Source organism: Temnothorax americanus, unplaced genomic scaffold (assembly GCF_048541705.1).
Source record: "Temnothorax americanus isolate GAGA-0224 unplaced genomic scaffold, ASM4854170v1 Scaffold28, whole genome shotgun sequence".
In the NCBI taxonomy this organism is placed as follows: Eukaryota; Metazoa; Arthropoda; class Insecta; order Hymenoptera; family Formicidae; genus Temnothorax; species Temnothorax americanus.
The window spans coordinates 1,309,039-1,330,610 of record NW_027509421.1 but is presented as its reverse complement, the minus strand read 5'-3'; the positions used below and the strand labels follow the sequence as shown (position 1 = coordinate 1,330,610).

The 21,572-nt window shown below is 39.9% G+C and overlaps 4 protein-coding genes across 8 annotated transcripts; 2 read left to right on the top strand and 2 right to left on the bottom strand.

Moving 5' to 3' along the window:
* The first annotated feature begins 600 nt into the window (after positions 1-600).
* LOC143899635 (NADH dehydrogenase [ubiquinone] 1 alpha subcomplex subunit 7) lies at positions 601-1,995 on the top strand. 2 transcript variants are annotated; one of them, XM_077410052.1, is made up of 3 exons: positions 601-816; positions 1,487-1,658; positions 1,803-1,995. In XM_077410052.1, exons 1-3 carry the CDS (start codon positions 748-750, stop codon positions 1,886-1,888), a joined length of 327 nt encoding a protein of 108 aa, XP_077266178.1. In that variant the 5' UTR covers positions 601-747; the 3' UTR covers positions 1,889-1,995. The 2 variants fall into 2 exon arrangements, with proteins under 2 accessions (XP_077266178.1, XP_077266179.1); XM_077410053.1 differs by having other exon boundaries at positions 609-816; positions 1,487-1,665.
* Positions 1,996-2,185: 190 nt separating this feature from the next.
* Positions 2,186-12,642, bottom strand: Pi4kiiialpha (phosphatidylinositol 4-kinase III alpha). 2 transcript variants are annotated; one of them, XM_077410008.1, is made up of 23 exons: positions 12,415-12,642; positions 11,339-11,732; positions 10,715-11,220; positions 10,324-10,639; positions 10,016-10,078; positions 9,370-9,624; positions 9,071-9,263; positions 8,761-8,971; positions 8,425-8,679; positions 7,989-8,341; positions 7,381-7,801; positions 7,046-7,153; positions 6,773-6,979; positions 6,362-6,638; positions 5,758-6,250; positions 5,542-5,677; positions 5,076-5,405; positions 4,692-4,979; positions 4,300-4,527; positions 3,871-4,217; positions 3,506-3,782; positions 3,001-3,407; positions 2,186-2,825 (listed from the first exon to the last, which is right to left on the bottom strand). In XM_077410008.1, exons 1-23 carry the CDS (start codon positions 12,502-12,504, stop codon positions 2,600-2,602), a joined length of 6,381 nt encoding a protein of 2,126 aa, XP_077266134.1. In that variant the 5' UTR covers positions 12,505-12,642; the 3' UTR covers positions 2,186-2,599. The 2 variants fall into 2 exon arrangements, with proteins under 2 accessions (XP_077266134.1, XP_077266133.1); XM_077410007.1 differs by lacking the exon at positions 10,016-10,078.
* Positions 12,643-13,554: 912 nt separating this feature from the next.
* LOC143899626 (non-specific serine/threonine protein kinase Cdc7) lies at positions 13,555-16,374 on the bottom strand. Of its 3 annotated transcripts, none has more exons than XM_077410041.1 (9): positions 16,125-16,374; positions 15,465-15,711; positions 15,296-15,389; positions 15,075-15,217; positions 14,879-14,990; positions 14,621-14,804; positions 14,401-14,550; positions 14,148-14,263; positions 13,555-13,865 (listed from the first exon to the last, which is right to left on the bottom strand). In XM_077410041.1, the coding sequence occupies exons 1-9, from the start codon at positions 16,165-16,167 to the stop codon at positions 13,743-13,745; spliced, it is 1,212 nt and encodes a 403-aa protein (XP_077266167.1). In that variant the 5' UTR covers positions 16,168-16,374; the 3' UTR covers positions 13,555-13,742. The 3 variants fall into 3 exon arrangements, with proteins under 3 accessions (XP_077266167.1, XP_077266168.1, XP_077266169.1); XM_077410042.1 differs by having other exon boundaries at positions 13,557-13,865; positions 15,465-15,672; positions 16,125-16,373; XM_077410043.1 differs by having other exon boundaries at positions 13,561-13,865; positions 15,465-15,669; positions 16,125-16,372.
* Positions 16,375-17,458: 1,084 nt separating this feature from the next.
* Pgk (phosphoglycerate kinase) lies at positions 17,459-20,045 on the top strand. The gene is made up of 5 exons (XM_077410032.1): positions 17,459-17,724; positions 18,002-18,350; positions 18,458-18,796; positions 18,863-19,082; positions 19,205-20,045. Exons 1-5 carry the CDS (start codon positions 17,663-17,665, stop codon positions 19,480-19,482), a joined length of 1,248 nt encoding a protein of 415 aa, XP_077266158.1. The 5' UTR covers positions 17,459-17,662; the 3' UTR covers positions 19,483-20,045.
* The last annotated feature ends 1,527 nt before the right edge of the window (positions 20,046-21,572 follow it).

Here is a 21,572-nt window from a genome sequence, read left to right as displayed (position 1 = left end):
CATTTAAATTCTTTGTTCGTATACTAGAAAAACTACATTAATAATATCGCGTTAGTAAATTCTTGATATTTTTTTACGTTTCTTTCGTTTAGAAATAAATCTCCTGTGATACTTTTTCTAGTTACAGTTTTTCTAAAACAACTTTCCGTAAAGTTCGTTGTAAAAATTTATTTTTATACTGTTCTCTGAAATAAACTCATAAATGCTACCTATATAAATGTTGGCAGAATTTGTCAGCTGTTTCCTCTTGAAAATTACACTATAATTTTTATACATTTAATTTTAGAATCTATCGTTTCTCCATAAAATATGTACACTTTTAGAATAAAATAAAAAATAAAATATAGCTCGAAGTATTCGAACCATCATATTTTTGCTTCCACGCGAGATGAGATGTCACATAGGTTTACAACTTTCCATGCACGCGTGGAAAGTGGAAAGTTCACGCGTGTACATACTTTGCAAGGCGCACTATGTGTCCAGTTGTTGGGAAATAATTCAAATAAAATTTTCACCCATCGCACTCTTTTTTTATTACAAACATCGATTGCAAGCACGTGACGACAATCGAATCGTTTCCACGTCGATTTACATCGATATGATCGATATGATACAAGTGTTTATATATCAGTGTTTATTTGTTGAGGTTAATTCTTAATTCCTTGTTCCTAGCTCTTCGATTGCCGAAGTAAATGCCGCGCTGAGTTTAATTATTTCTTAATTAGCCGGTCGACTCGCGGAAGAAGGATGCCAGGCCAAGTCGAGCACCGGAGCGTCACGCCGCTAATAAAATATTTCCGTGAACTCTGTCGAGGCGTAAGTCATGGCAACTCGCTCAATTATGTAACCTTGTTTTGCGCTTTTGCGACTTTTTGCGCATCAGATCACGTTATTTCGCGTTGTTGACGCGTGTACATATTTCCCGAACAAATCTTGTCGCCTGCCTGGAAAACGAGTCACTGGCTGTAATATTTATCACGTGTTTACATCCAAATATGCTAAACTTAATTTCATCAATATTTCATGGAAAACGTGTACTTATACATTTCACTTGTAAATTATATTTTTCTCCTTTTGTTTACAATATATTTACACAGTTTCTTTGATGTAAAGATGTATAACAGAAGTTTTGGAGTTTAAAAAGTCACATTTGATAGATTGTGTATCTTTTACGATAAACTTTGAGAAGTTAAAAACCCCCCCAAATTAAGTATATAGAAGTTTTCCACAGAGTACAATGTACTTCCAAGAGACTTTCCTCTAAACGTTAGGTCGATAAGAAATTATATGTAAGTTCCTTCGATTGCTTTCAGATAGCTACTTGAATTGTGGTCCACTTAACGCTACAAGCGCTTTGGAGCATTCTTCTTCTCCTTTCTTTCAATGAAGAAAGAAGTAGAACGCTTCGAAGCATTTGTCAGCATCAAATTGATTACAGCCGATAATGCACGTCCTGAAATTTTATTGTTCTTTATATTCTCTGCAGAGAAAAATTGTGCAAGGCCTCAGGTACGCGGATGAACAGGCAAAGCGTACTCAACCCCCGCCGGACATACCGGGAGGCCCGTATCACAAAACTTCGCAAATTTACTACTACCTCCGAGATGCGAGACGTGAAGTTCAGCAACCGATGTTGATTGCTGGCTCGAAGCAAATTGGTACAGAGTGAGTTTAAAAGGATTAAAATCAATACCTGTCACGTTTATCAGAATAATTGAAAAAACTGATTTACATATGGAAATTCTTTCATTAAATGAGCAAGTTAGTGAGCTATCGCTATTAGCTTATATGTTAACTTTTAGGAAGAAGCCTCTTACCGACCAGAAATACATTACCCCGGGGAAAACTTATAATTTCTGAGCTCTTAACTTCTCCGAGTCAAGTCTAGCTGTTGGTTGCCTCGTTCTGCAAACACATTGATTAATATTGTTCAATGACAAGTTTGCTTAGCTACTGTACATAGAGAATAAATTAAACTGTTTTTTTTTTCGTTCATTCAATTGTTAATTACACCCTCGAAATAAAATTGCACGTAAAATTATGAAGACCTCGGGAAACGGTGAGTTGAAATAAAAGATGTATACATATTCTTTCTGATGTCTTACGAAATATCTATCGAGATATGATTAAATTCTATCGTGGTTGAGAATTAAAATACACCGCGAGATAACGGATTTCATCGTCGTTCATGGTTAAAGTAATTTAATTTTTACTCATTAACAATACATAAATTAATAACGGACAGGAATGTACTCGTATACAGATGTGCTGCATACAGCAGACATGTACGTGCATATTCATATATAAGCGATCTCTCATAGATAATTATGATACATTATTACATACATACAAGGCTAAACGCTTTCGTAAAATACACAGTGGGACTAAAATAATATTGACACCAATACATTTGTACAGTTTCACAGTCAGTAGTTATAATGTGATATCTAACAACTGCAGTACCTCAAGTACTGATTCTAATACCTGATTCTAATTCGATAACAACAGTCGTAGCGAGCACAAAGCATCGCCCGTAAACAATCACCTGGACGGGGAAGAAAGAGGGGAAGGAGGCGGAAGTAAATTTTCCGGTAATGATTCAATAGGGGATTTGATTCTGATAATACTGTATCATATCGTAAGTTTTCGTACGGAAGTTGAGGTAGCTATTACGTATTACATTGATCATAAAGATCGCCGCGTCACGATCGGTGGCGGTCGGCACAAACCGGCTGCGTAGGAGCTTGATAGTCTGTCCGCGGAAGCACGGTAATCCCGTGTCGAGCATGAGGGAGACGAGGGAGATGATGGCTTCCTGGTAGGGCCTACAAGATAAAGAATATTCAAAAATGCATTTAAGTAACTATTTAGTAGTATGAATGATTCTAAATAGCCTTTACATACGTTAATATCCGAATGTAAACTTGTTTTATTATTGCGATATAGAATGTGTGGTGCAAATGCAGACACTTAAAACGATATTGTTGAAATAACACTCACCTAACTGCGAGGAAGGCCTGCACGCACAGTTCCACGAACCAGCGGAACGGCGCAGCTTCCATTTTGCCGCCCATCACGAGGACCATCTCGTCAGTGAGCTTGATATCAGGCTCAAAGCCCAAATTACCGCCAGGCGAGCTCTCGAACATGAAGCCAAAGTCAATGTGTATGATATGACCCTGAGTGTCTATCATGATATTGCCGTTGTGACGGTCCTTTATCTGTAGGAGGTAGGTGATTACGCTGTAAGCCGCCATCGACTTGACGAAGTTACGACGAACGTTTTGGAACTCCTTGGTCGTCTCGTCGCCGTGTTGCGTGATGAAGTATTGATACATGTCGCTGTCCGTTGTACGGCCGAGTTGATCCCTCGACGTTGCATGCGGCACACATTCTATCACGCCACACTGATAATACATAAATATAGATATATAATTATATATACATAGATATATAATCCGAAATATCAAAGTGTACCGTTATGAGAAATTAGTATCTATCTTACCCCGGGAGCTGTAGCTACCACTCTGTAGGGAAACAGGAAGAGATTCAGCCCCACCTTCTGGAATACGTTCTTAAAAATGCCGATCACTTGCAGGGCGAGCATGTCTTGTCTGACGTCGTCGCCGACTTTAAAAATAGCGGCCTGCCATGTCTGCTCTTCCGTTTCTCTCTTGTTCTCGACTTTCCCGTTGGTCGACACCGCTAGCGCGATATTCTCGAGCTCGTTGATGCCGTATCTCTGTACTTTGAAGCGCGCTAAGAACGGCGCCTTAGCAGCACTGTAATTATAGGATAATTGCATAATATTTTTCATATTCCATAATATATATACATCGTCGTCTTTTTTTAAATTCTTCTAAATCGTACCTTTGCATAGGAGTGCCACTCTGATAATCTATATCGATGACCATCGCCTCGGGATTCGACGGCAGATAGCAACCAGGTTGTACTTTTACCCTAGCTAAAGCATCCAAGCACGCGGCTTTGCGTTCCGGCCCTTTGGGATACGGCCGGATTTCGCCCGAGATGTTAGTGATCTTCTCGAAAAAGTCGAACTCCCTCTCGTAGAATTGTTTCGCCGGGCCGGACAGGGCGTTCAGAATATTCTTCGTCAACGAATCTAAGACGTCGTACAGCACTGGATCTTTCACCTGCTTATCCTCGTCCATGTATACATTAGTGTGCATGTTCCATATCAATTGATGTGCCACCACCTAAACCATGTCAAGCCAAAGCGATTACGATTCCTTACAATTTAATATTCAACTTAATTTTAGATCTTGCGATACGTATTACCTGTGATCGTTTAGCAATCTTCTTAATAAACTCGATTACATAGCCCATTGTGTCGTGACGGACAGCTTGCACTAGCTGAGGTATATAGAAAAGCACAGCGTCGGCTGGATAGCTGTCCAATACTTGCACTGCGTATTGCGCAGAGATGGGATGATGCGGGAATTGTCGCGAGAAAAACGCTAGCGCTTGAATCGGAGACACTCTCGCCCACGTTAACATATAAACTAACTGAAACAGAATCAAAATTTTTTACAAATATTTTTTATAAAGAGATGATAATTTCTAACTTCTCTACTTATTAATTGCATATTAATATTACAGATTATGAAGTAAAGGTTTGAGTAGCTAATTTGTAAATTATTATTTATAAAACGTAAAGTTAAAAATCTCACTTCAGGTACATCGTTGAGAAGCGTATCCGTCGTAACGAGATACTGCAATGCTTCCGACACATGCATGACTAGCACGGGTTTAAGGCGCACCAGGCCGCAGATCTCCTTGATGATGACTTCGTGATTCTTCAACCGCACCGGCAAGAATATGGCCAGAACAGGACTGATCTCCCACGCGAGTCGCGTATATTCTCGCCAGCGATCGTTCATCCCCTTGGCACGCCAGTCCGCGATACTTCCTTCTCCTTGCAACGCGAGTTCCGGTCTTCCGCTGGGATTACGCCAGACCTTGACAAGAAACGAGATTTTGACGTTTAGAAGCCAATTCTCGTTATTGCGACAAATCATAGTTTCTTGTATATTTGTGACTCATTAAAAACTCACCAGTAACATTTCGATTTCAACCGCTAACAACTCGAGAATCAAATTTCTCTTTTTGATGTAATCTTTCACGAGAACATTGGCGTTTACAATTCGTTTGCTGCGATTGCTGCGTTTGCTCAATGTATTGGTACTGGTCGACATAGGCATGGTGTTCATCCATACGTTGCTGGACGATCTCGAGAAGTCGTTCGGCGTAGGAGCTAGCGTGGCAGCTAACGAACCAATTGTCTCGCTTGGAATCATCGCGGTTGTATAAGTTTGAGATGTCACTATCTCAAATTCGTTATCGGCCCCTGTCATCATTAAGTACTTTTTGTCGCTATGCATTACCTACGGAAATATATAAAATAGATTAATACTAGAATAAATTTCAGTATTTTAATGAAAAACAAAAGGAATAATTTTGTATAATTTCTATAAATAAAATCAGTATCTTAGTTTTTAATTTTTAACGTGCTGAGCTTACCTGCCAAAAGCGTATCAGCGTAACTATGTCTTCGCTAAGCTGGTCGATCTCTTGGGTCGGCAATTGGCGTTCTCGACAGAAGTAATCCAGACAATTGGAATAGATGCGTTCTCGCAGGACATTCTTACTTAAAGTTCTGCAAAAATAGATCCAATTATTTATTTTCTGTCATAGTCGTGACAACGTCAATTCACGCGATAATGAAGGATATATTACCTTGGTAAAACGTCACCTTGCAGCAGTACCAAGCCGCATGAGAGAAGTTTAAAACGCACGCCAACCGCGGCGACGTGTCGAGTGATACCGGCTTCCTCGCCGGATGCACCGACAGTCATGGGTAACGAGCGATGCAGGAGTAGGGCGATCATATCGACCGTCTCCTGGCAACAGTACTTGGCTGTCTCGACGAGCTCCACTATGAAGGACACCCAGATATCGTGTGGTTTCACCTGTGGCGGATTAGGTCCGAGTTTGCAGCCCTCGTAGACCGCAAGCGGACTGACCTCCTCCTCGTTCGGTGCGAACAAGCCCATCCTCTTGTCAACGGTATACTGCCACGCGAGTAACATCTCTTGCAAAAATCGCAATTTCAAATCTGGCCGTACAGTTAGGATCCACTGCCAGCACTCGACCGCTGTGGTCATGGCTGCGGTCGTGAACAGTTCTATCTGCGAGCACGCGACCGAGTGTAACAATCGTCTATGTATACCTATAAGTGTGAAGTCTAATCAGCGCAAAAATTGAAGAGACGCTTGCCAATAAATTGCCTTATAAATTAATTAAAGATCGAAGATTACAACGTTGACTAGTTCAAATTTACCAGGCATGGATATCAATAGAGCGGTAGCGCGCCAAAGAGCTCCGCGATGGATAGTATCATCGCGATCCTGACAGGCGCGATGGACAGCCTCGATCAATCTCTCGACGACTTTGTCCCTACATTCTTCCAGAGTCACCTCCGCGGTTGGCGATTCGGTGCGTGCAAGGGCAAGCATACCCGCTACCTCGCCGGCGTGCCACGATCTCGTAGACATCATCGACAGCAGCCACGAACTCGCGCCCTTTACGGCGCGTGGCCTCTTATCCAACGAATTCGTCTGTTAAATATATCGCTTCGTCAATATAATTAATAGCGAGTACAGTTATCACTTACAATGCGTTAAATAGAAGAATGGTTAAGATAAAATCTAAAATAAAACGTTGTATGATACGCTTAAACATTGCTACGTACATTTGCTGGAATTACTGTGGGAATCGCGGTGTCCACGAATTCGAGAACCGAGTCAATGGCCAACGACAAACCAGAATGATGTCGCATGCCAGCAGACGGTATTTGATTGATGTACTCTTGTAAATGCGACCTGGTAGCTTGCGGCGCCCACTTCATGGCTTCCTGCACAATGCCCTTGCATCTCGCGGTAAAATCCTTCACGATAATCTGCAATTCGCGCGACGTCACGGCAACAGTTTTATTTTAACAAATAAAGCGTCAATAACATCATACCTCTCTTGCTTCAATAGTGTTCATCAACTCGATGCTATATGGCGTGCCGGGTATTCTTAAGCTAGGCGTTTCCTCATTTGGGTCGAGTTGTAACGAATACGATAAAATCTGCAATAGTCATGTAATAAAGAAGTCAAAGTATAGAATATACTAAAACAATAACTGTAAGGGCCGGTTGTTCCAACCTATTGGTAAACTAACTAATAGTTAAATCATATATATGTGTCTTTGTTTTTCCTTTAAATAAAACAAGGATAGACATATGATTTAACTATTAGTTAGTTTATCAGTAAATTGGAACAACCGGCCCTAAGTATAATAAAATAAATAAATACCTGTAATATGTCCAACATACTCCAAAGGACTTTACAGTTCCACAATAGATGCGGGAAAGCGTCCACTAAAGCGCTGAGGTATTTGTCTGCCACTCGCCTGATTTGCTTGTGCACGTGATTGAAGTGCACCAGCAGAAATTGCGCGTGATTCTCGAGCTCCTTCTCACGTTGCTCGTCCTTCGGTTTGCGCTGCATCACATCCTTGAATTTCGTAAATACGGAATCCGCTACGCAGCATATGCACTGCCACATGCCGCTTTTGTCTTTCTGCAAATCGGTATCGCACAGGTACTGCATTATCGGTTGCAGACTCGGTTCAGAACTGTTAGCCACCCGTAAGGTCTCTGACCAATAAACGGAGAGCAAGTATGTGCACTGCGCGAACTGTAGCTTGGTCACGTATGCCGATATGTCGTTTGTACTGAAAAAAAAAAAATCAAAAATTGTATAATAGATTCAAAAAATTCAGAAAAATATATAGATATTTCGATAATAAAATTTACTTATAATTAGAAATAGATGTCACGCATTAAAATATAAAACATTATTCAGACAATTAATTAGATTGATTAGAAATCGGTAGACGTGGCGATTAAAGTGAATCGTACCGGGTGCTTATCTTCAATATTTGACTCCGCAGCTCTTGTAGCTCATTCAACGAGACACTGTCGTTGCGCACCGCCGATGTATACTGCAATTCTCGCATCTCGAGACGCGCGCTGGTCTGAGAGATAAGGTAGGGCGACTTGACAGCGATCTCCTTGACGCCATCGTACCATTCAGGCGGCCACAATCTCGAAGGATGATCCGCGGCGAAGCCCATTATAACGCAGTACAACCAAAAGTCCTTGAACAGCTTCAGAAGTCGTTTCTGCGGATGTCTGATCGGTGGTAGACGTCGCACCAATATCGCGATCACGGGGATGAGTACTCCTAGATTTCCAGCGCTACTAGCTGCTTTCTGTGAAACACAATATAAAATAATGCTCTTTATCCACTTACTGCTGACGTTTTGTCAAGATTATTGGTTTTAAGCGATCTTACCGTCGCAGCGATACTATTCGGCATCTTGTCGCTGGCGCGTTTACCCTCGAGGCCCAACTGCACGAACAGTTCCAGAAGATGCAGCAGCAAGTCGTCCAACTCCGATTCGCCCTGTAGATTTGCCGCTATGTTCGCCAGGGCGTTTGTAACCGCCTTGGAAACATGGCAGTACTGTTTGCGATCGTCGTTCGCGGCGTACGTTGCTGTACTCGACCCCAACGACATGGAGAACATCTGCATTATCCCTTCATAAATCTGCATAACAATGATAATATAATCATTCGAAGAATGTTGTAAATGATTCTTAATATTTTGAATGAGTGTTGCCTCGCACACCTTTGGTTCGCACTTGGCAATGATCATGCAGCCCAATTGATCCACTATGAGGAAATCGAGGTCGCTGGGAGTGCGGCAGAAGAGCTGCTGGAAAAACGGGAAGATCGTGCGCATCGTCTTCGGGGTGTCCTTCAGCGCCACGGCGACGTGGCCCAACATGATCACGATGTTCTTCGACACCACTTCGTTTTTTAATTTCTCATCGCTCTCGCTGAAACCAAGTTAAAATTGCAACTTTTCTTCGCATTACCTGCGCTGATATTATAGTGAAAAATTGTAAACGTTGACAAACTCTTTCGATAAAACGTACCCATCGGATATGTCCGCGGTGTATAATCTGTTCGAGACACTGGCCACGAGCGCTGGGACGCAGTCCGGATTCACAGAATGCGCGGCTTCCAAAGCGATGCAGAGGTTGCCGATGGCCGCGTCGCGAAGTTTCGCAAACGCCGTGTGCACCGATGATGTCGTCTGTTTCGAGTCGCTTATTTCCTTCCCTTGGACTGTGCAGACGTGGGCATATATATCACGTTTATATCATACATGACAAACAATAATTTTATGATTAATCAAATTAATTATTAATATTATGTGACAAAGCTATTTTACCCAGCACTTTAAACTGATGTTCCTTCATGGAGTATTCACTGTGCTGTCGATATAGCTTCAAAAGAATTGGCGATGGCGCGATGAGGAAGTCCCGCAGGTAGTATATAGACGTGCTGGCTATGTTGGGAAATTTCTGCGCCAATTTTCCCAGTCCCTCGAGACAAACCAACAGCAATGGCATGTGCGCCAGCACAAGCTTGGGCCCGTGATTGGAATTAATCTTCTCCACGAGTCGTCCGCACAAACTATCCGCACCTGAGAATTAATGTACAAGGCTTTCTGCATAAAAATATAAATATATATATATATATAAGTGGATATATATTTTATATAAATATAATTGCAACGCTTTGACTGCTGTAAAATTATCAATTGGTTATTTAAATGCAGCACATGTAAAGATGCTTTGTAAGTGTCGCTCCGTGCGTAAAAATCTGTATATATAAAAAACGTTATTTTGAAAAATTAACATGAGAAAATTCACAAGTCTTGAATCAACAGTTTATCTACAACATCAATTTAAAATCAATTAAAAATACTGTAAAAAGAAGCAAATTGTTATAGCAAAGACATTTGTTAATAATTATTAATGGCAGTCATGTTAACGAGGATGTACACGAGAACACACACGGGTAACTCAATATACCCTTGCCGATCAGCATTGAACTGATATCTGCGAACAGCGCGGACAAATCATATTCGCCGGGTACTGGAAAAATAACGTGAGAGCTTTAAAAGATCTGTGCTTGGACGGGCGTCGCGATCGAAACAGACATTGATATCTCGCGGTCACACTGGTGCATGCATTTAAAGTTACGAGCACAGTCACGAAAAACTCCTCTACAGTGTACAGATTATTTACTCTCGTGAACGTAGTGCTCCTAATTTTAGTAAAGAGATGCTTCCGCGGCTCACGATCTCTGTTTCGTCAGCGACAAATGGACGTCACCTCACCTGTTTCATCACCGATCGCCCAGACCAGCAGGTCCACGCACGCGGAGTTGGCCATCACGTTCACCTTAAAGCGATTCACAGTCCGGAAATTTGTGTCAATGTCTTCACGCTCGCTCGCGTCGTGCTGCCGCGATTGCAGCTCCGTTTGACCCGAGAGAAACAGACCCTTGACGAATTCCTGCACGTCCCTCGTGAACGGAGCCGGTAAGTCGCGATGATTTTGCAGCAGCTCGCGCAACAGGGCCACCATAACGAGATTCATCGTCTCGCTGAACGTACGATACGGGAAAATGTGTACTTGGCCGGAACTGTACACCTGAAAATTAATGCAAAACCAATTAGTATTACATATAAGTATAGATACAAATATAATAGGTAATGTGAAACTTACTTGCTGTGCCTCTTCATCCAGAAACGTCAGGATCTCCTTGGTAAGTAATTTTTTGGCCAAAGCCAGCACACTCTGTAAATGCACCACGGTAAACTGCATCCCGGCCCTTCTCTCGGGGCTCTCGTTGCAACGCATCTGCGGGAACTGATTAAAACTCGATCCGTAACGGCTGAAGAAATACGTCGTCGGATCGTACGGCACCGACAGAAAGGACTGCAGCGACGGTCTCTTGCCGCAGTGATAATCGTGACTCTCGTAGCCCGGCAACGAGTTGTCGATACAAGAATTAAAATTGCCACTCAGAGATCGCGGGATTATGGGCCTGAAGTTCGAGAAGCTGTGCTGTTTCTTATCGGGCATCAAGCGAATTTCCGCGCTGCTTGCTGGCGAGGGCATCTCGCGCCGTGGAAAGATACGGCAGAGCAGCGGCGGATCCGTACACGCGAAGCGACCCATGGATCTCGCCAGACCGATCAGCACCGGGACCAGGCACTTGCACAGCGATACTAAAACAATACGTAATGTCAGAATTAAAAGTTCTTACTTTCATTGGACAATATGTCTTAAAAAAAAAGAACATCCTGATGACATTTATAAAAATTTACTAATTGATCTATCACTTACTTTTCGCTTGCAATCCCCTATTGCTATTTTGATCCTTGTATCCACGTATCAGATTGGTCAGAACGGCGAGTATCTCGACCTGGGTCGAGATGATTTCTTCTCGCGCCGGTTCGCACCTGGCCGCCACATCGCTCAGCAGGGTGTTCAGGCAGAAGCTGAAGCGTTCCGCGACCGGAACCCGTTCGGCGAGCGAAACTTTCACCTCGTCGCGCCACACCGCCTTTGGAAGACCGCGCAACAATCTCAATAGATACGGCAAAATTTTATCCCGGTGCTGGAGGCCGGATTCCAAAAAATAAATTCCCAATGCGACGGTCGCATCCTGACCTCTCTGATCCAGGCGGAATACACCCAGAGCTGAATCTTGTGGACATAACTTGTACAGCTTGGCTACCTGCAATTAGACATAAAAAATATTATTTTCAGATCCCGATAAAAGTTGCATTAATCTAATTCCTTTAGTCGTAAAAAGTCAAACAGGATGAGCTCTTTTAAAAGAGAAATAATCTTACAGAAAATATTTTAAATTATTGTATTTAAGTAACAATTTATATTCTACTTAATATTAACGTATACATTTTTTAATAAAATAATATATATATAATTCCATTTTTTTTATCATTATTTTATAAAAATTCATAATCTTATAAAATATCGATTTCTTCCTACTACAATATTTTACAAATAACTGTACATACATTTATCATATAATCCTGATAAGTTATACTACGTAATTTTTCGAGTCCGTGTCTCTACGCCGCCGCAAAAAAAAACATATTGTTATTGTATTTTCTAAGATATTTTTCACAGTCATTATGCAAGCTGCAATCGTAATTTTTTCACAAGGCAGCAGCGTTAATTATCATGCATCGCACGTGACTTTATAACAGATCTCAGAGTGACGCGATATCCTTCGGATTATGTCATAACATGGAAATGTCAGGATGTCAGCTGACACTTCCTGTAATGTAATCCCGATAAAAACGACGGAGAAGGCGGGGTGCGCGATAGTTGTCCCGTGGTCAAAGAATTGACGTTCGATCGGAGAATTCTCTCGGGGAGTGGATTCAACTTACTTTTTCCCACGGCGTAGGCTTGATAGCGGCCAAACATCTCGCCAATTGTTGGACGGCGTTCGAGAAAAACAACCTCTCGTCCGCCACCATTTTGCCGAGCGATTTCGCCTGCTCGCCACTGACCAAGCTGACAGACTGGATACTGGATTCAGGATTCAGGGCATTTCAGGGGCGAACCGCGAACGTCACAGTCAGTAACGTCGTCTGCTAGAGTGCGTTCGTAAATTGCAGAAGTTCGCAAAGGTTCATTCAAACGGACCCGATTGATAGAAGTTGCAGCCAGTTCAGCAATAAAAAACAGACCTATACTGATGTAATTCAAACCGAGCACCCCTATTGGTCGCTTGAGATACCAGATACCACTTCGGCAAACGTGTTTCAATCTCTCTACCGCGTTATCAAACTCGCGAAAGATTGAAATACAAAAATTATTGCAAGCTATTCAACAAAATCAAGGATTCTCTCTTGTGTGAGACCACGACGCGCCTTTTTCATGACTCTCATGAATATACGATAGCTTTATTTGATACAAATCTATCGTCAATTTAACGAAGACACAGAGAATATTCACAAAAAATAGCAAGTTCCTTACAAGCTATGACAAGCTCAATAATTAATTACATGCTGTATAAATCAACAATGAATAGAAAAAATGTACAAATTTTGAATTTTTTTTTATTGTACAGATAACACTGTTTATATAACAATTACTTTTTTTAAATACAAGGACAAAAATGATCATTTTCTATAGTTTTCTGAACGCTAAATACGACGACCCCGTTTGCCACTTGCTCTATCACATAATTTTGAGAAATTTGCATTTAAAATTGCAAAAAGGACTATTTTAATATATTTTAGCATATTATCTATCCAAGAATCCATCAGAATCCAACGTACAATGTAAATAGTTGTTATATAAATTTCCCGAAGTGCGATTTTAATATGTTGTATAAAATAATACACGGAAATATTGTATAAAATATTTTATCAAATTAGCTATCTAATTATAGTTATATATATATATAGCATCAGAAAATCATACATATAATTAGGATGGAAAATCATTATTGCATCTATTTCTATGACAACGGTATATTTAAATACAATATTACATATTTAATTATAGCTAATATCGTACAGTTATGCTATGTAGCAAAAGTCATCCATTTTACAAAAACGGCAAATTTTAAATAATAAATTTATTTGAACAATAAATAATAACGTAATAAACTAAAGCTGTAATTTTAATGAAATAACAATTATAAAAATTTACTTTCCAAATGTTTTAGAACACATGCATTAACATATCTGAGACATGCGCCAATGTATCACGAACTCAAAAATGGATGAATCAATGCTTGCTCCGCGGTAATACGTGTCTTGTAATCTAGATCTAGAAGTTTCATCAATAGATTGTACGCTTCCTTGGGGTATTCGATATCTGGCGGTACCTTAAATAAGTTTTGCAGTAATTCTGAGACATTGCAAATAAAAAGCATTATACGTTATTGAAGCAATAGGGAGGAAAATTAGACATTAAGGTTTTACTCTTGCGGTAAAAGCAACAAAACGAGATTATTACGTCACTATTGACGAGGATTCTGCTATTTGTAATGACTTGAATTGTCTTATCTTTTAACACATAAAAATCCAAGATTCAATCTATGATTATATCTACTTTCTCCTGCAATATTGCTTCGTAAAAAAATATTTAAAATATAAACGAGATATACCTTATGTATACTATTCTCTGTATCATACATCATAGTTTTGTTTCTTTGTTTTAACTTTAAGCACAAAGATATAATGTCCACGCCTGGTAAATTTTCACTAAAGATAACTTTTTTACCTGAATCAAACAAAAAGAAAATAAATACTAAATATACTAAATATAATATACAAAATTAATAGAAATTAATGAAACAAAAGATATAAGAACTTCAATAAATAACTCATTTGTCATAATCGCAATATGTATCAAAATACCTAATTTTTGTGCACACTTTTGTACTTCTTTAGAGCCAAATATCGTTGTAATTTCCGCTAAAGCCGTACAGTCGTCGGGCGAACGGAAGAACGGTTGTGAACCACTGAGTATGCATAACATTATCACGCCGCAAGCCCAGATATCAATCGCTGAAATTTTGCATTTGTCACTAGAATTACAACTTCGTTTTTCGCGTTATGCGAAAGTATTTCTTAATACCTGATGTTTGTAACAGATATTTCAATAACACTTCCGGAGCACGAAACCCAGGCGTGCCTGCACGATGTGCCAGTTGCTCTGGTCCTTTTAAACATGCCATGCACACTTTAGGTTTCCCGAAGCAAGGGCATTTGTTATTCGTATCTCTTTTAGCGGTAAAATCAGGTTGGAGGCTTACGTTATTCTGAAACAAATTACAGCGAGAGATGAGAAACGATTATTTTAACGCACGACCACTCGTATAAAACATTACTTTACTTCGTTAGGTCTCTTTCGCTTTGTACCAAATGTTTCAAGATTTGCTTCGCTCATTTTTCTCAGTTTCTCCACCTGGCACTCTTGTGCGAGGCCAAAGTCCACTAGCAAATATCTAAACAAAAATTGTATTGGATTGTAGTTTTCTGAGATTGTAGGAAAAAAAAAAAGTATTTTTTCCCCTTTCGCCCAAATTTACCTTCTATTTATACGATCGTAGAGAAAGTTATTAGGTTTCACGTCCCTATGTATGACGTTAAATTTGTGGACTCTTCGTAAAGCAGTTAGTAGTGCTCTCATGTAATCCCTCGTTTCTTCAACAGTCATGTCTTGAACGTATTCCTAGTTATAATTATCACCGTGAGTAGTTTCGATATAATTTTCGATGAACACAGATTCAAATATAAATTGGAAACTTACTGAGAACTTGTCGTGTCTCATATATGGCATTACGAATACCACCGAGCTGCGATGCCTCAAACACAATTCTAATCCAACGATGTAATCTTTCCCTCTGAAATATCACCAACGTCAGCTAATTTATATTTTAAAACGACGGTACACCGCCTTTTCTAAAATTTACCCGTACCCTAATTGTTGCAAGTACTGCAATTCGCGTTTGATCCTATCGGGATGGCAGGTGGGAATCAATTGTTTCAACGCATACTTCTTACGTCCGTTGGAAGATTTCAGGGTAGCCAGGAAGACAGAGCTGAACGCACCTTTTCCAACTTTACAATGCACATCGAACAGCTTGCTCACTATTGGGATTGACGTCGCGAGATTTGTACAGCCTGCTGGAACAGCACGCGTCATTGTCAAACTCGTACACATTTCTGTTGCAAGGTAAACAATGCCAAAATGTTTAATTCCTTGAGAACGTTAATATATTATTTTAACATAGCCAATCAAATAAAAGCAATATAAGTAATCTCAAATCGTCTTAGGGTGAGTTTTAATTCTTGCGATTCAATCCACAAGTCTTGAAGATTTGTCAACGAAGCAACGTGTAGGTACAAAATACATGATAGATTGTGGCAAAAAGCCACGGCAAGAAAGACTTGAAAATTAACGCAAAACGATAACAGAACCTAACGATTTGAAAGCGACTGACATAACAATGAAACTACGTGTATATTTATACAACGTAATGTAAATGTATTTATGCAGCAAATAAGTTTAAAAAAAAAAAATAAATAAATAAATAAATAAATAGCGATAATTTTCCCAGAGCAAGAGTGATACCTACCGTCGTTGTCGCTCCCGTCCTGATACATGTCGTTGGACTCCATCCTGTCCCGTATTCCCGGAATATTTTTAGCTCGTCGTGTCGATCACGTTAACGTGCCATCGAATTCATTTTCTTCCGCGTTCGTGTCATTCACCGCTGTTGATTACTTTCTACTTAATCGTCGGCGCGCGACACAGCTGAGTATATAACCTGAACCTGAACATAACCTTAAAAATTGGCGGCTGGCGCCATATTCGCGCATTCGTAAACAGCAGGTGCGATAAAAGTCGATTTTCATGAGATCAAGGGTATTAATTCATTTGTCGTACGGCGAATTTTTCAAGCGCATTGATTGGCTACAAGATGGGGATTTTTTTAGAGACTCGACTGTTCGCTGTAAAAATTAAAGGTTTGTCGCGAGATAATAAATTTTTCGAATGCGCTAATTGGCTAAAAGAATTTAATTTGTAATTATACAATTCGTTGTTTTTTAAAGTCTAATCTTTTTTTCTGTATGTAAATAACAAACAATAAACAATTCTCATGATTCTATAATTTATAATTTTAATAGAATTAATTTCTTATAGTTTATTAAAATTCCAGACAGCACGCACGTTTAAAAAAGATGCCAAAGAAGATAGATATATTATTTGATTAATTGTTGAAATTAAGTCCAACCGACGCTATAATTTAAACTATAATTCAAACTATAGTTTGTTATTTCTAATTTAATCCTCTTATCACATATCAAACAACAAAATATATCCATAATTTCATTTAACTATATATATAATTCGTTGTCTCAAAAATCTATAATTTTCCAAATATATTAAACAATAAAAGAACAAATCTCTCTACGTTAACAATTCAGATATTGCGTAATAAGTTGATCATTTTCAAATTGTTCAACAGATCGTTCGAAATCGAGACTTATAATTATATATATATACTTGTGATTTTTCGAATTGAAATATTCCTTTATTGCGCACGCGATTGGTTGATTGCTCCTTAAAGTAATTAGTCCATAACGCGGTTATTCGAATCCATAGATTTTTGCGGAATCTCGCAAGAACCCTGGACGGTCAGGCAATTAATTAAATTACTTGCGATAAGCTCGTATTTCACAATTCACAGAATTGTTTCGTAAGAATTTTGTTCTCGACAGATTCGTTGCGATGCATTATTCTTTCGGGAGAGAAACTCCGCGAGAGTATAACATATATATTTAATATACGAAGATCGCGCGAATAAGCTGCAAATCAGAATTCATTAGGATTTACGATATAATTATTTGATCCAGGACGATGCCTCCGATCCGGTTGGGTCGGGTGCTGCAGAGAATTACGGGAGGTCGCCACGCTCGACGACCTTGCTTTGACTTTGGGACACCGACTTGCCGTGGCTTGGGCTTGGACTCGTCGAGCGACGGGCAGCAGCTGCGTGACGTTACGCGTCTCGTTGGTAAAGGGTTAGCGAGCCTCGTCACACCCGGCGGTAGCGGTACAACTCGCCTCTATTTGCACGACTTCGGAATCGCGAGGGAAAGCACGATCGCTATGGCGCTCAACAAGCTCAGCATCGACAAGGTGGAGTTGGCGGACAAGAGGGTGCTTATACGGTACGTGTGTTAAGCCCATTCTACAATAGCCGTAAAGTATGCATTAAGACTTAAGCAGTAAGCTATTGACTAATGGGATTTTTACAATCCAAGAATGATCGGCTGTAGTTGGTCAATTTTTACTGCTTACGTCTTAAAACATACTTTTACGGCTATTGTAGAATGGGCTTTACAGTCCTCCCGACAAGATTTCATTGTGAAAAGAAGGCAGAGCGAGGAAACGGGCGAGGTATACGCAAACGTAACGGGGATATAACGAGACAAAGTGACTTTCCAGGGTCGACTTCAACGTGCCGCTGAAAGAGGGGAAGATAACGAACAATCAGAGAATCGTCGCCGCGCTGGACACGGTGAAGTACGCCATCGACAAGAAGGCCAAGTCGGTCGTGCTGATGTCCCATCTGGGCCGGCCGGACGGCAAGAGGGACGAAAAGTACACGCTGAAGCCTGTGGTCGAGGAGCTGAAGACTCTCCTGGGAAGAGAGATTCTATTTTTGAACGACTGCGTCGGACCCGAGGTGGAAGCTGCTTGTGCCAATCCGGCGCCTGGTACCATAATTTTGTTGGAGAATCTGAGATATCACGTCGAGGAGGAGGGTAAGGGAGTCGGTCCTGATGGAAGCAAGGTGTGTAAGGATTATTTTCATTATTTTATTTAATTCAACATCAACTATCTTTAAGTACGAATATGTAAAAATAGGGAACATAAGAATGATATATCGATTTATTTCAGATTAAAGCGGACAAAGACAAAGTCGCCGAATTTAGGGCGTCTCTGAGAAAACTGGGAGATGTGTATATAAACGACGCCTTCGGAACCGCCCATCGCGCTCACAGTTCCATGATGGGAGATGGATTTGATGTAAGAGCGAGTGGTTTTCTGTTGAAGAAAGAACTCGAATACTTTGCGAAAGCTCTGGACAATCCGGAAAGACCGTTTCTGGCTATACTCGGAGGGGCTAAGATCGCTGACAAGATCCAGTTAATTAATAATCTCTTGGACAAAGTGAACGAGATGATTATCGGAGGTGGCATGGCCTACACGTTCTTAAAAATATCCAAAAACATGAAGGTACGTAATATATTTAGTAAGAATGATAGTAATATTTGCGGTACAAATTTCTGATTTCGATTCTAGATTGGAAATTCACTGTTTGACGAAGAGGGAGCGAAAATTGTGAATGACTTATTGGATAAAGCGAAAAAGAATAACGTCCAGATTCATCTACCGGTGGATTTTGTGACCGCCGATAAGTTTGCGGAGAATGCAGCGGTGGGAGCTGCGGATATTGAGAATGGTATACCCGATGGATGGATGGGTCTCGACGTCGGTCCAAAATCGAGAGATTTGTTCGCAGGTGAGTACATTTTTCCATTATTTATGACAATTCACATATTGACATATTTTTCGGGAAAGTTATACACGACTGATGCGTTAAGTGTTCGATATAAAGGCATTAATCATATCGTCTTGACGCAGAACCAATTAGGAGAGCAAAGGTCATAGTATGGAACGGCCCAGCGGGTGTGTTTGAGTTCGAGAACTTTAGCAAGGGTACGAAGAGCCTGATGGATAATGTCGTTGATGCCACGACTCGGGGAACGATCACTATTATCGGCGGTGGGGACACGGCGACTTGCGCGGCTAAGTGGAAAACGGAAGATAAAGTGAGCCACGTGAGCACCGGCGGTGGTGCGAGTTTGGAACTCCTGGAGGGTAAAATATTGCCCGGAGTCGCCGCCCTGTCTTCGTCGTAAATTCGTCTTCGAAGTATTAATGGAAAGACCAATCGTACCGCCATGTTTTAACGTTCGTCAGTTCTATAGAAATTTAACTAGTAGCGTTTGAACTTTGGGGTGACAGATATATTCGTCAAACTCGTTAGCGAGACCAAGAACGTGTCTATTTTTTGTTCCGAGTCGTCGGTGTAATCGTGTCGCTCCGTTTTTCGGAATTCCAGCATTCTTTCGCGAGGAACATTGAAATTTTACGTTGACTCTTAGATCTCTATAGTACGATTATATTAATGTACAGTTACTGGATGTGTATATTATCTGTAAAATGTAATATACTAACAATAAGATAACAATATATAAATTTATCTTGTACATTAGCTACTAAGGATATAATTGTAAGGAGAGACAGTCGCCGTTATACTAAGTGTAATCGTCCCCGCACGGTAAAAAGTTCGCTCATAGTTTGAACACAGACTTCGGATTGCTCTGCATCGTATCGAACTGTAAATATTATCTTTTATTTAATAGAGTGATTATATACTTCCGGCCGTCTGTAATGTCGAAAATAAATATCAAACGCACGATCTTATGCCTTTTTATATTAAACGTCTTGACATTTACATATATATATATATTGCAACACCAGTACCGTCCTTTTTTCTCTATATTAGAAAATCAAAATTGCCAAATAGTAGAAAATCTTGTAACATATAATATATAGCGATTACTTTGTACAGGACTAACAAAGACAGGTAGTACCAGAAAATACACGTATTTGAAATAAAAAAAAGGAATTGGTAAATAAAATAGTTGTCCGTAATTTTGAAATTTGGGTGGCCCAATTATGTCAGAAACTGTATGGAATATACTAAGACTCCTGTGGTCCACGGAGTTTTAGCATATTCCATACTGCCCCTGACAACAAATCTTTTCTTCACAAATTAATAGATGAAGTCAACACTTATCCTCTTCTCCTACGGATACTCTGCCGACATAGGGTTATCGACTACAACTCTCGCAATATGAAATATGAAGATTTATTGTGGGTTGTCATATTGTCTCTCTAAAAGAAGACAAAAAACATAAAGAATAATAATCTTTTCTTTTTTAGCATATGCTAAAATGCATTATAGTATCATATATGTATATTTATAATTATAGCGTTAAGATTATATGTATAATCTAACAACAAGTATATCTAGCTTCCATTCGCATTGCTAAGTACCTTTTTTTTTTTTTTTTTTTTTTTACGGGGGAGAAGTCGCTGGATACCCCCTCCTCCGGGGCGAGGAGGGCGGTTATGCGGGAATTGCACCCGCTAAAACTCCCCCGGGATACCCTATCGACGCTATGCAAGGAGGCCTCGGGACAAACATGATCTCAACCATGGGCCTCCCCGATTGCTAAGTACCCTAAGTACTGACATTATTACATAGTCTGGCACACATGTGTGTGTTGAATATCATTAAATAATTATTTTAAAAAAAATAACAATTATTTTTTAATTTTGTTAATGTATAGAAAAATGTTTTTTTTTTTATAAATCTGAATATCGGGAGCTCTCTTCTGTGTACTTCTACTACCACGTGGCACACACGTGCACGAGCACAAAAGAAAGAACAAAAAATTACACTATTTAGATTGATCACATATTCGTCAGACTTACGTTTAGTTTCTAAATGACTATAAAGTTCCATTCTACAATAGTCGTAAGAGTAATAGTCGTAAGCAGTAAGCTATTGACTAATAAGATTTTTACAATCCAAGAATAATCGATTGTAGTTGGTCAACTTTTGCTGCTTACGTCTTACCGCATATACTCTTACAGTTATTGTACAATAATGAGTTTAAGATTTTCCGAAATGTATTTATTATCTTTCCCCATTTTTTATCTCATTTTCCGATACACGTTATAACATGTTCTACCACGTGGTACTGTGTTTCACACGATAGAAGAACATACGGCATACGCACGTTCACGCGCACCAAAGAAAAAAAATTGCTTTTCAAAATGTATTTTTTTAAATTTATTTAATGTGTTTTTTGTCTCATTATGTTTGATATATAGCGATCTAACAATAAGTTACACGAAAGATCACACAGTGAATAAA